The sequence below is a fragment of the Caretta caretta genome, chromosome 10, assembly GCF_965140235.1.
Source record: "Caretta caretta isolate rCarCar2 chromosome 10, rCarCar1.hap1, whole genome shotgun sequence".
NCBI lineage: Eukaryota > Metazoa > Chordata > Testudines > Cheloniidae > Caretta > Caretta caretta.
Window position 1 is genome coordinate 51,439,779 of NC_134215.1, and position 12,035 is coordinate 51,451,813.

Consider the following 12,035-nt stretch of genomic DNA (forward strand, 5'->3'; position numbering starts at 1 on the left):
GAAAACAACTGAATGGAGATATTGTATATTCAAAATTGCACACCCATATTAAGTAGTTAGAAGCCAGTTATCCTAGTCTGAGAAAGACAGGATTAGAAGAGAAATAGTTTCATATAAGAGCATTCTTCTTCACCCTGCCCTGGAGTCTACAAAAGGTGCTCTGGAGTCTATGAAATTATTGAGTAATGGATAATTTCCTCTGATTATATATCTAGCAAAACTGTTGAACAGTGGTAGATGTCTCCTGTTTCAGATTCCCTTCCAGCTAATAAGCAGCACTGATGTTTAGTTCATATAATGGCGAGACACAAAGTTATCCTGATATTTTAAAGGAGCATGGTTTGGACGCAGTTTCTTTAAATTATTGGTATCTTCAAATATAGTTCTAGCATCCCAGTAGTGATGCTATAATTATGGCTGAGGAGGCATTTTCAATAAGCTCTTATTTTCAAGTTCTATAATAATATTTTTGGGGAAATTACTATGTTGAAATTTCTCTTGCTGCTTCTCTACCCAAGAAAGTGGGTGAGCTATATGGAAAACTTGAATAAAAATCCTTTCAGTAAGTGTGTAATTATTAAAGCACATGAGAACAATTTATCTATGGCTTCAGGTTCTATGGCCAGCAAAATAGGAATAATTATCAACTTCAGGGATATTGTGAGGCTTAATTAGTTAATATTTGCAAAGACCTTTGTGGTGAGCTGATAAAAAGTGCTGTATAAATGCAAGAAGGTGGTAATTAGGGTTCTGTAATTTTTACAACTATTGTAGAACACTAGAAAAGAGATGAGATGGAGGGACTGATGTGTGTTCATAGCGGGCCTACTTATGCCACCTCCCCCGTGGGACCACTTGCAGCATAAGGTACTATTCAAAGTAATGTAACAGAATGAGGTCCAGACTTTGTATCAACAATTTGTAACCAGGCCAGAGGAGAGCAAGGAAATCACTCTTTCCACTGCTTCCTGAGAGAGGGACAAAGCTACCTTTTCCCCCCAACCACAAAATCCTAGTTAGACGTTTGTTTATATTCATCAATGTCTATCACTTCATTTGCATATCAGTGTGGTGTTTATTTCCTGTTATATATTCAATGGATTGAGCTGTCATCACAGAATTTATTACTACCTGGAATTGAATTCCACCATTCCTCAGTGCTGCCTTAGTAACATGGCATCCTCCTGTTTTGAAATTTGGTTTTAAAAAATTTCAAGTGGGATAAGAGGCTTTTCATCTGTTTCCATCTTATTTTTTTGCAACCAAATTTGTTTTGTATGACAAAAGCCATAAGTAAACTGGAGCTCAACCAGAGCACACCTTTCTTTTGACATCTTCCACTGTTTATAATATTGAATCCATTTTTATTTTGACTTTGATATCAAGTACTTGATTATTAAGGGAAGATGGTAAAGTGGTATTGAAATCACAAATAACCTATTGCAGTTACCATTGTTTCCAGTAATATTGTGTTATGCATTAATTCCTGCAAAATACTTCAAACCTGATGAAATAACTCAAATATTCTGTTTCACCACAAGACTGAAGGATGTAGCCTCGTTTTAAATTGGATTGTTTGCTTCAAACTAATAGTGGTGAGGACGTCTACTTTTCTCATTAACTTCTGATCTCCATTATTAGTGCTTTTTCTAGTGATCTCCTTAACAGAACAAAAGTTTTAAAGCTACATTTTGTTTTTTACTGGGTCAGATTGTTTGTTTCACAAACCGGGACTGACATTTTTGATTAGCTGTGTAGGTATATGTGGAAACCTTCTCAAAGAAAAGAAACTCATTAAGCTTAACTTTTTTTTCTTAAAAAAAAAAAAAAACTAACAAAAAAGGCATTAACTTTTTTTAAATAAAACACCACTTTAAAAAAGAGGGAAGATTATGATTAGAGCCTAGATAGTTACACAGTAACTTGTTTTTCTTATAGTCAAACAATTGTGTGCATTTTGTGCTAGTGATGAGCTGTATATATTTAATAGCTGTATATATTTAATGACTCCATGTCTAGTTGGCAGCCGGTGTCAAGTGGAGTGCCCCAGGGGTCGGTCCTGGGGCCGGTTTTGTTCAATATCTTCATAAATGATCTGGAGGATGGTGTGGATTGCACTCTCAGCAAATTTGCGGATGATACTAAACTGGGAGGAGTGGTAGATATGCTGGAGGGCAGGGATAGGATACAGAGGGACCTAGACAAATTGGAGGATTGGACCAAAAGAAATCTGATGAGGTTCAATCAGGATAAGTGCAGGGTCCTGCACTTAGGACGGAAGAACCCAATGCACAGCTACAGACTAGGGACCGAATGGCTAGGCAGCAGTTCTGCGGAAAAGGACCTAGGGGTGACAGTGGACGAGAAGCTGGATATGAGTCAGCAGTGTGCCCTTGTTGCCAAGAAGGCCAATGGCATTTTGGGATGTATAAGTAGGGGCATAGCGAGCAGATCGAGGGACGTGATCGTCCCCCTCTATTCGACATTGGTGAGGCCTCATCTGGAGTACTGTGTCCAGTTTTGGGCCCCACACTACAAGAAGGATGTGGATAAATTGGAAAGAGTCCAGCGAAGGGCAACAAAAATGATTAGGGGTCTGGAACACATGACTTATGAGGAGAGGCTGAGGGAACTGGGATTGTTTAGTCTGCGGAAGAGAAGAATGAGGGGGGATTTGATAGCTGCTTTCAACTACCTAAGAGGTGGTTCCAGAGAGGATGGTTCTAGACTATTCTCAGTGGTGGAAGAGGACAGGACAAGGAGTAATGGTCTCAAGTTGCAGTGGGGGAGGTTTAGGTTGGATATTAGGAAAAACTTTTGCACTAGGAAGGTGGTGAAACACTGGAATGCGTTGCCTAGGGAGGTGGTGGAATCTCCTTCCTTTAGAAGTTTTTAAGGTCAGGCTTGACAAAGCCCTGGCTGGGATGATTTAATGGGGATGGGTCCTGCTTTTGAGCAGGGAGTTGGACTAGATGACCTCCTGAGGTCCCTTCCAACCCTGATATTCTAATATTCTATGAATTGCTTCAACAAAGGAATGTACATAACTGTAATGTGGTTTTAAAATTATTTGCATACATCTTCAACGTAGTATAGTGAGGCATATTGTAATTACTACTGCATCTGTCCAAAAACTTCTAGATGTTGAGTAAAGTGACTCACTGTTCAGGTGCAAGATTTGCTTTCCTCCCCAATCAACTTGTATGTGGATGTTTTAGAGTCAAATAGGTACTTGTTAAAAGTGCTAGACTGACATGGGATCCATACCTTTCTGTGATGGCTCTCAGGTTACCCACAAGAGTGGTCAAGTTATCACCCTTACTGCCTCCAATGTGAGGGTGTCCTGCTTGTGCTTAACTGGGTGTCCACTCCAACACCACCAGCCTGTTAACCACTCAAGCACTTTCCTCTGGGCAATGCTAGTCCTTGTCTTGCATATTAGCAATAGTTGCACCCAGGTCCAGCTCTAGGCACCAGCAAAACAAGCAGGTGCTTGGGGCGGCACGTTTCTAGGGACGCCACTAGAAATGTGGTCCAGCTCGCCTCCGCCTGTTCCCCTGAGCGTGCCGCCGCCACTCCACTTCTCCCCCCTCCCTCTCAGGCTTGCCGTGCGTGAAACAGCTATTTTGCGCAGCAAGCCTGGGAGGGAGGGAGGAGAAGCCGAGCGGCGGTGCACTTGGGGGTGGCGGTAGTGGTGGAGCGGAGCCAGATTTAGCTGGCTGAGATTCCTTTTTCATGACACCAACTCGCTGTCAGTTTACTTCCTAGGCACCTGATGTCAGGGTGTCTTTTTGCTCCTCAAATATACCTCAGCGGAGGTGAGCTGGGGTGGGGAGTGGTTCCGCCCCCCAGTTACTTCTTGCGCTCCCCCCTCACCTCCGCTCCGCCTGCTCCCCTGAACGCACTGCCTCTCCCTCGCCTGAGAGGGAGGGGGGAGAAGCAGAGCGGCCACGGGTTCAGGGGAGCAGGCGGAGCGGAGGTGAGCTGGGTTGCGGGATGGGGGAGCTGCAGGAAGCAATGGGGGAGGGGAAATGCGGCATGCCCGAGGGAGGAGGCGGGGAAGGGGGTGGGAAGGGGTGGAGTTGGGGTGAGGGGGCACAAAAAAAAAGCATGGATGGCCAAAAATTTTTTTGCTTGGGGTGGCAAAAATCCTAGATCCGGCCCTGGTTGCACCCCAGGCCCTAAGTCCTTTTGAAGCATTCCCCTGTAGTGTCCAATCCCTTGTCCACTGAGCACCCACAGAAATACCAGGTCTGCCATCCCCAAAGGAACAGTGTACACACCATCTTGTGTGATTCAGCTCAGGCTCAGCGCATTGCTTAATATCACAACACTTAGATATATTTATAGTGAAAAGAACAAAAGTTTATTAAAGGTTCAAGTGATAGTGAGTAAGAATATTGGAAACAAAAGGTTAAATATAAAACAAAATCATAATGTGCTTTCTAGAGACTAACCTTAAGTAACAGCCTAACCTCCTGTCTAAAGAAGTTTCTCACCCCTGCTTAGCAAAAATTTTAACTTCTGCTGCCCTACATACCAGTAGATCATACAAAGCACTCCTCCAAAACTGAATGTCACCACTTGGAAAGAACTTGGCCTTGTCTGCTGTAATCAGAAAAGCTGTTGTGGAGTCCAGCAGTTAGTAGGATGAACTGAGACTATGGCTACCAGTGCAGCCTTTCAGCGGCTACATGAGCCTTTGAAAGTCAATTCAGACAGTGTCTATTAAATAAATGCAGTATTGCAGAAGGCAGAAAACATAGGGTATATCTACTCTGCAAGTAGACACCTGCAGCTGACCCATGCCAGCTGCCTCAGGCTAAGAGGCTCAGGCTAAGGGGCTGTTTAATTGAAGTGTTAGACTTTCAGGCTTGGTATGGAGCCTGGGCTCTAGGACCCCTGTGAGGCTTAGGGTCCCAAAGCCCACGCTCTAGTTCGAATGTCTACACTGCCTTTAAACAGCTCTTAGCCTGAGCCCCACGAGCCCGAGTCAGCTGACAGAAGCCAGTTGCGGTTTTTAAATTGCAGTGTAGACATACCCGTAGTTAGTTCTGGAAAACCATGCTGAAGTAGCAATTAAAATAAGAACTTTTTTTTTTTAAGAGACTGTCAGACTGCTGACATCATGGATCAGAGTCTTTCCAGAGAGAAGAAATTAAGCTGTCCTTTTCTGCATACAGTCTTACATTGTAATTAGTAGCAGATGTTTTTATCATCTGTTGCATGCTATATTTTCTGCCACCTGTCGGAAAACAATTGCAGAATCGATATAAACACACAGCATGATGAAAACTAACTTTTTTACACAATGCATGTGTATAGTTAATAATTTTTCTGTGGAACTTTCATTCATGACTGTAAATGGACTAACTCCAGCAAAAAAACGATACTCCGTTTATCCACTCAGGTTAGCCATATGTAGTGCTGTAGGAGCTTGGTATACTCTTTTGTTCGTGACCCTAGTAATGTTCTCTACTGTACATTGACCTACAGTAGATGGACCTGTGACCGTCTATTTTGTTGTGCATGAGACTGGAAGATGTGTTCCAAAATCCCAGTTTTGAGTATTGGATTTAAGAGGTGAATTACTATTTGCCAGGAACTATAAGATGCCATCCCAAGTGGCAGTAAGAGTTCGTTAATTATACTTTATTCTCCAAGTTATGCAACCTAGTTCTCCAAAATGTAATGGAGGAAAAATGTGAGAATCGTTTTGATGGTTTTTATTTCTTCCACCCCACGTCTGGCACACAATTTATAGAGTTACTAAAGTTACTTGTAATCTGTTACCGTCTTCAAAACTGCAGTATGATCACAAGTATTCTATAAAAGACTTCAGTTGCAAGTTTTGCTTAAGACTGGTACACAATATAGAAGAACTATACAGTTAGTTTTGGAGCCATTTGGTTGTATTTTGCAGAAGGTTCTACAATGATTTCTGCCCCACATAAGCATTCTGTTCAGGTTCTCTTACAGCCCTCATTGCTAAGTGCCTGCAGATCGTCAAATGTAGATTTGTTCTTCTGTCGCAATGCATAACTGCATAAATTGTCTTGACTGGTAAAGCTTTGTGCAAGAAACTTTGTAGCAGTGTTGAGGTTTTCTGCTAAGAGTTGTGATGGTATTTGTAGAAATGCCAAAAGCTTATGGAGGTCCATCCTGGGAACTGACTGAATGAAGGCAGAGATTTGTGGGAAGGTATCACACATATTAAAAAGAAAATACTGGAATATTACATGAAGTATTCGGAAACAAAAATCAATAATTGGAAAAATAATTCCATTCAGTGCAAGAGCTCTTGTATTTTCTGTTTGACTAGCCAAAAATCTGAACTTTTGTTTATACACATGGAGCTTCAGAAAACTGCTTCAGATTGTCTTGCTGCTCAAGATACACTCTAAAGCAGAGGTGGGCAAACTGCGGCCCGCAGGCCACATCCGGGCCGGCCCTTGAGCTCCCAGTCTGGGAGGCTAGTCCCGGCCCCTTCCCTGTTGTCCCCCGTCCCCTGCAGCCTCACCTTGCCGCGCTGCCAGCGCTCTGGCCTGCTGCTCCTCCCGGGCAGCGTGGGCGGCGTGGCTGGATCTGGCTGGGTGGCAGGGCTGCGAGCTCCTGTTGCTCTGAGCGGCATGGTAAAGGGACGGGGAGTGGGGGGTTGGATGGGGTGGAGGTTCTCGGGGGGGAGGGGGGTCGGTCAGGGGTCGGGGAACTGGGGGGGTTGGATAGGCGTGGGAGTTCCGGGACGACTGTCAGGGGGCGGGGGTGTGGATAGGGTTTGGGACAGTCAGGGGACAGGGAGCAGGGGGGGTTGGATGGGGGCAGCATCCTGGGGGGGGCAGTTACGGGCAGGGGATCTGGGGGGGGGGGGGTCAGAGGCCAAGGAACAGGGAGAGTTGGATGAGTCAGGTGTTCTGAGCGTGGCAGTCAGGGGGTGGGAAGTGGGAGGGGCAGATAGGGGGCGGGGGCCAGACTGTTTGCAGAGGCACAGCCTTCCCTACCTGGCCTTCCATGCAGTTTTGCAACTGTGATGTAGCCCTCGGGCCAAAAAGTTTGCCCACCCCTGCTCTAAAGCATACGCTTTAACATAAAACTTAAGGGTAACAAAATAAGTCTGTACTTTCTGTAACTCAGGAAAATGAGTGCAAGTAGAATTGATAACACCTCAGCTTCTGGTTACAACCATTAGGATTTACGCTTGTTTCTCTCTGTTTTTCCAGTGGTACAGGGGCAGCTTTTTAATATTTGTCTTAAAGATATTTCACGGTCGTTTACTCTAATTTACCCTGCTGGTTTACATGTAGTGCCTGCTTTGTAATGAACCTCTTTCCTAGTAATGAAAATCTTGAATGTGTTTCCAGTCTTGACCAACATAAACCTAGCTACTGAAGTGTTTCCAGCGGTATGGTTGTCTGTATCCTGTCACCCCATCTGCTTTCAAGCAGAGAGTCTTGATGATTTTCTGGGATTGCAGCTGTTAAGTTTTGTAACCGCTTGAATTTACTCTTGAAAGTTAGGCACTGAGAGCACTGGCTAGTTCCAGGCACTGAGGCAGGTGCCTTATGCAGTTTTTGCCTGCGCACGCTACTCTTGAGCTGAAACATGCTTGCTCTATCAGCTCTCAGGAGCGGAGAGTCTTGTCAGTTGTGCCGAACTGTAAAGTGGTTTTGGATGAAAACTATAGCTGGAGCGGGAGTGCCCGTCATTTTTTGAAGAACTTGGCTATTGGGCTGAAATTTTCCATACTTTTCCATACTTTTTCTCTTCCAGAAAATGAATTTTATCAGAGTTAAGAAGTGGCAAAATTTCACTCTTGTCAGTGTAAGAATATTTTGGCAACCTTTTTTTTTTAAATGGGGCTACAGCAAACGTGGCTGATGATTGAAAGTTGAAACTTGGCTGGAAAATAGTCCTCACTGAGAAGTAGTGGATGGACTTTGGGATGAATGAGGTGTATGAAAGAATGGTTTTGCCTAAGCAAAATTGTATTTGAAAACTGTGTACTCAGCATATACTCTAGCTTTTTTTCATGAACTCTACAACTTGCACTCTTAAATATATGCACATAGCTATAGGTGTGATTTTTCAGAAGGTTGCATCAGTAGTGCACGTGCAACACTGTAGTCTGCACATACAGACATGCACAAGCAAGCACCAACATCTGCATGCACAGGTGATTTTTTTTTTTTTTAAAGTACACACACACACGTCAGTCTTGGTGCTTGAAAGGTGCACCCGGCAGCAGACTAGGCTAAGGCCCCTTTAACTAGAAGCTGGCCTTCATTCAGCACTGGTCCAATAGAATTTAGGACTCTGTAAGACTAAGATTTGGCCCTGTGGGAACTTTTTGCAAGACCTTATCAGCACAAGATATAAAATGAGAGCAACCATTCACTGTTGCCTATTCAGGATTTCACCCCAGATTTTCAGAGGTGTAAGGTACCAGCTACCTTTCTGACTTGTTAGTTCTTCAGTGTTCTACATCCTAACCAATATTTTTTAAATGTTTTATCTACTACTTTCCCTTTTAACATTTCAGAATCTGAGAGATCTTCCTGTTTATCTTCTGTGTGACTTCAAAGCAGGATATTTGTAAGCCTGCTCATTGCTAACATCAGCAAAGGCTGTATTTTATTTTTAAACTGCACTGGGGTGAAAATAACTGCTATGCAGAGGGTTAGCAAAAGGCCTCTGCTAAAAACCTCTAACTAATGCCATGTGCTACCCATAGTACATTCTTCAGCGTACACATTTGCAATACATTGTTTTCAGCCACGTAGAACACTGTGTACCTCTGAGATTTTGTTAGCTAATGCACACAATATGAATGCAATGAGATCTTAGCATACTGAGGATAAGGACAAAGTCCTGTTATTTTGTTGTTGTTCAAATACATCTTTTAAGAACATGGCATTTGTGGGGGCCTTGTGCAATTTAAGGTGATAAAATCATCATAATAAACAAATGTTTTTCCTTTCTCAGATCTGAGTACCCTGAATCCAAATGTCTCAGCAGAGAAAGCTAGAAATGTCCTAGCTGTGGAGACTGCTCCCACGGAACTGGTAGGAGAACAAGCAGCTTGCCAGCCAGCACCAGTCCAACAAAGTGCCATCAATTTCTCCCTAAAACAATGGGGTACTGAGATCAAGTGAGTTCTTTTCTCCACGTAAGAATTGTACTTGTCCCTAGCAAATGGCCAATGATACTACAAGTTGCTCAGATACTGTAGTGATGGGGCCAGTATAAGATGGAGAGAGAGAATGTACAAATTAAGCAAGAAATTGGAAAAATTAGTGGCCTGTCCATTGCCACAATATCTCTTAAAGTAGACTGTCTATTTATTCATAATAGGATTACTAATTTAACAGGTAGAGTTGGGTATAGAGATACAGTAGTGTTAGTAAAACATCTGATGTAAAATGAACAATCTGTCAGATAGTGAGTAATAGCTTTATGGTCTGAGCACAAGACAAGGAGCCAGGATCTATTTCTCTGTGCCCTTGGGAAAGTTAAATACTTAACCATTCTGCATCCTATCCTTTTTCTGTAAAATGGGCGTAGTAATTGCTTACTTCAGTGGCGGTATGGTGATTCATTAGTTAATACTTAAAATAGTAGTTTGGAGATTAAAAATCCTATTTATATTCTTCGTTTATTTTTTCCATTTTTAAAAAAGATATGTACTGTAGATTAAATACAAGAAGCTCAGGCCAACACTGAGCAAGTTGTGACAACCACTTTCTTAAAGTAAGAAACTTTTTTTTTTTTAAGCATTTTAAAGAATGGAAGTAACTATTTTAAGATAAGTTTACTTGAGTTTGCTCTTCGACACTAATTGTTTTCAAAAACAGTCATACAGTGGCTGATATCTGGCTCTCCTACTACTGTAGGTTCTTTATGAACATTTCATATAATAAAAAGAAAAGGAGTACTTGTGTCACCTTAGAGACTAACCAATTTATTTGAGCATAAGCTTTCGTGAGCTACAGCTCAAATAAATTGGTTAGCCTCAAAGGTGCCACAAGTACTCCTTTTCTTTTTGCGAATACAGACTATAGACTATATACACAGCTGTTACTCTGAAACATTTCATATAATCTGTCTAGTGACCTTCTGCTACTGTTCGAAGGACAGCTGATCCTTTTCCTATGATGTTAGAGCAGTTCATGATGCAGTGGCTGCTGTCCTGTCAACTAGACCACATCCTTCTTGCGCTGACAATGAGAAGAAGCGATTATTTATTTATTTATTTATTTATTTTTTACCAGTGCAGTTGAGTTAAATAAGGAAACCTTTAAATGAAATCTGTTAGGCACAGAAATCTGAAGTTGGAAGATGTGTTGTGAATGAGGCAGGAGGCTGCAGGAAGAGGAAGGATGGTCTCATGGTTAAGGCAATTGAGTGTTGCCCTGGAGAACTGGGTTCTATCACTGCCTGTGCTGGAGAGATCCTGTGTGAAGCTAAGCAAATTACTTAACCAGACTTTTCACAGGTGGACACTGATTGTGTTCTTCATTTTCTGGGTGCCCAGCCTGAGACCGTAGTGTCTGATATACAGAAGTGCTGAGCACTTACATCTGCAGTCATTGGGAACTGTGCTTCAAACGTATAAAGTGTTCTATAATTCTTGAAAATCTAATCATAGCCGTCTCAAGTTGGACGCCCAAAATAGTGATTACTCTTGACCTTAATATCTGCGTCTCAGTTCCCCACCTGTAAAATGAGGATTAAACCCCCCTCGTCTCACAGGGTTTCATGAAGATAAATTAATTGTTTCTGAAGTATCCATACCGTAGAGATGAGCACCATGGAAAATCCCATGAGGAAATTAATAATTCTGTGTTCAGAGCAGGGTTTGAATAGCTTGCAGTAAATAAGGCCTAGGCCCATGCATTGAATAATGTGGATAAAAGAAAATATTGTATAGCACTGAGCACTGTCCATTCAGTGCACTGAATAAGGTGGCATCTTGGGGGGGGGGAGAGTAGAATGTGATTATGTAATTAAAGAGTGTATCATAATGCATATGCATGAGGGATCCAAATGAAAGTTGCACAGGCAACCTTATTTAAACTTCCTAACTTTTAAGTGCTGGAATTTGCAATCTTAATGTTCTTTTAACATATTTTTTTTTTATACGTAAGCTAGAACTCTGTTTAGCTGTGAGGGATTTCTGCTTGTAGAGTGCTGATGGAATCCGATCCTTAAGGGGTAGTTAATGACATCTTCATAATCATAAACTTAAAATACAAATAAAAATCAGTTTTTAAACCTGATTAGAATTGAGTTTTACTGTGCTATAATAGTTAATGATGGCTAAGCAGGCTATTGACGTGATAGGCAACCTAGAAATACCTAAGATGCAGAGCTAATATAGTTGAGGAATGGGAAGGATAGTATCAAAACTTTAAGCAATTTTATTTATTTGTATAGGTCATATTGTGATTTTCAGCACCTTAGTATCTGTGTGCCTTATACAAAGACTGATTAATTCTTGCAACACACTATTAGTTGGGCCCTACCAAACTCACGGTCCACTTTGGTCAATTTCACGGTCATGGGATTATAAAAATCATAAATTTCAAGGTTTCAGTTACTTAAATCTGAAATTTCATGGTGTTGTAATTGTAGGGGTCTTGACCCAAAAAGATTTGTGTGTGGAGGGGGGCTGTCGCAAAGTTATTGTAGGGGGAGTTGCGGTATTGCTACCCTTATTTCTGCACTGCTGGCGGTGGTGCTGCGTTCACAGCTGAGCAGCTGGAGAGCAGTGGCTGCTGGCTGGGAGCTCAGTTCTGAAGGCGGCAGCGCAGAAGTAAGGGTGGCATGATATGGTATTGCCACCCTTACTTCTGCGCTGCTGCCTGCGGAGCTGGGCCCTCAGTCAGCAGCCACCACTGTCCAGCTGCCCAGCTCTGAAGGCAGCAGTGCAGAAGTAAGGGTGGCACGGTATGGTATTGCTACCCGTACTTCTGCACTGCTGCTGGTGGGGAGCTGCCTTCAGAGCTGGGCGCCTGGCCAACAGCTGCTGCTCTCCAGCC

At 42.6% G+C, this 12,035-nt stretch overlaps 1 protein-coding gene across 1 annotated transcript in view; it reads left to right on the top strand.

Annotated features, from left to right (window-relative positions):
• TBC1D2B (TBC1 domain family member 2B) overlaps positions 1-12,035 on the top strand; it is a 63,689-nt gene that overhangs the window by 21,527 nt on the left and 30,127 nt on the right. The window contains exon 3 of the mRNA XM_048867135.2: positions 8,980-9,145. Coding sequence (XP_048723092.2) covers positions 8,980-9,145 — 166 coding nt within the window. The remainder of the gene's footprint in view (positions 1-8,979; positions 9,146-12,035) is intronic.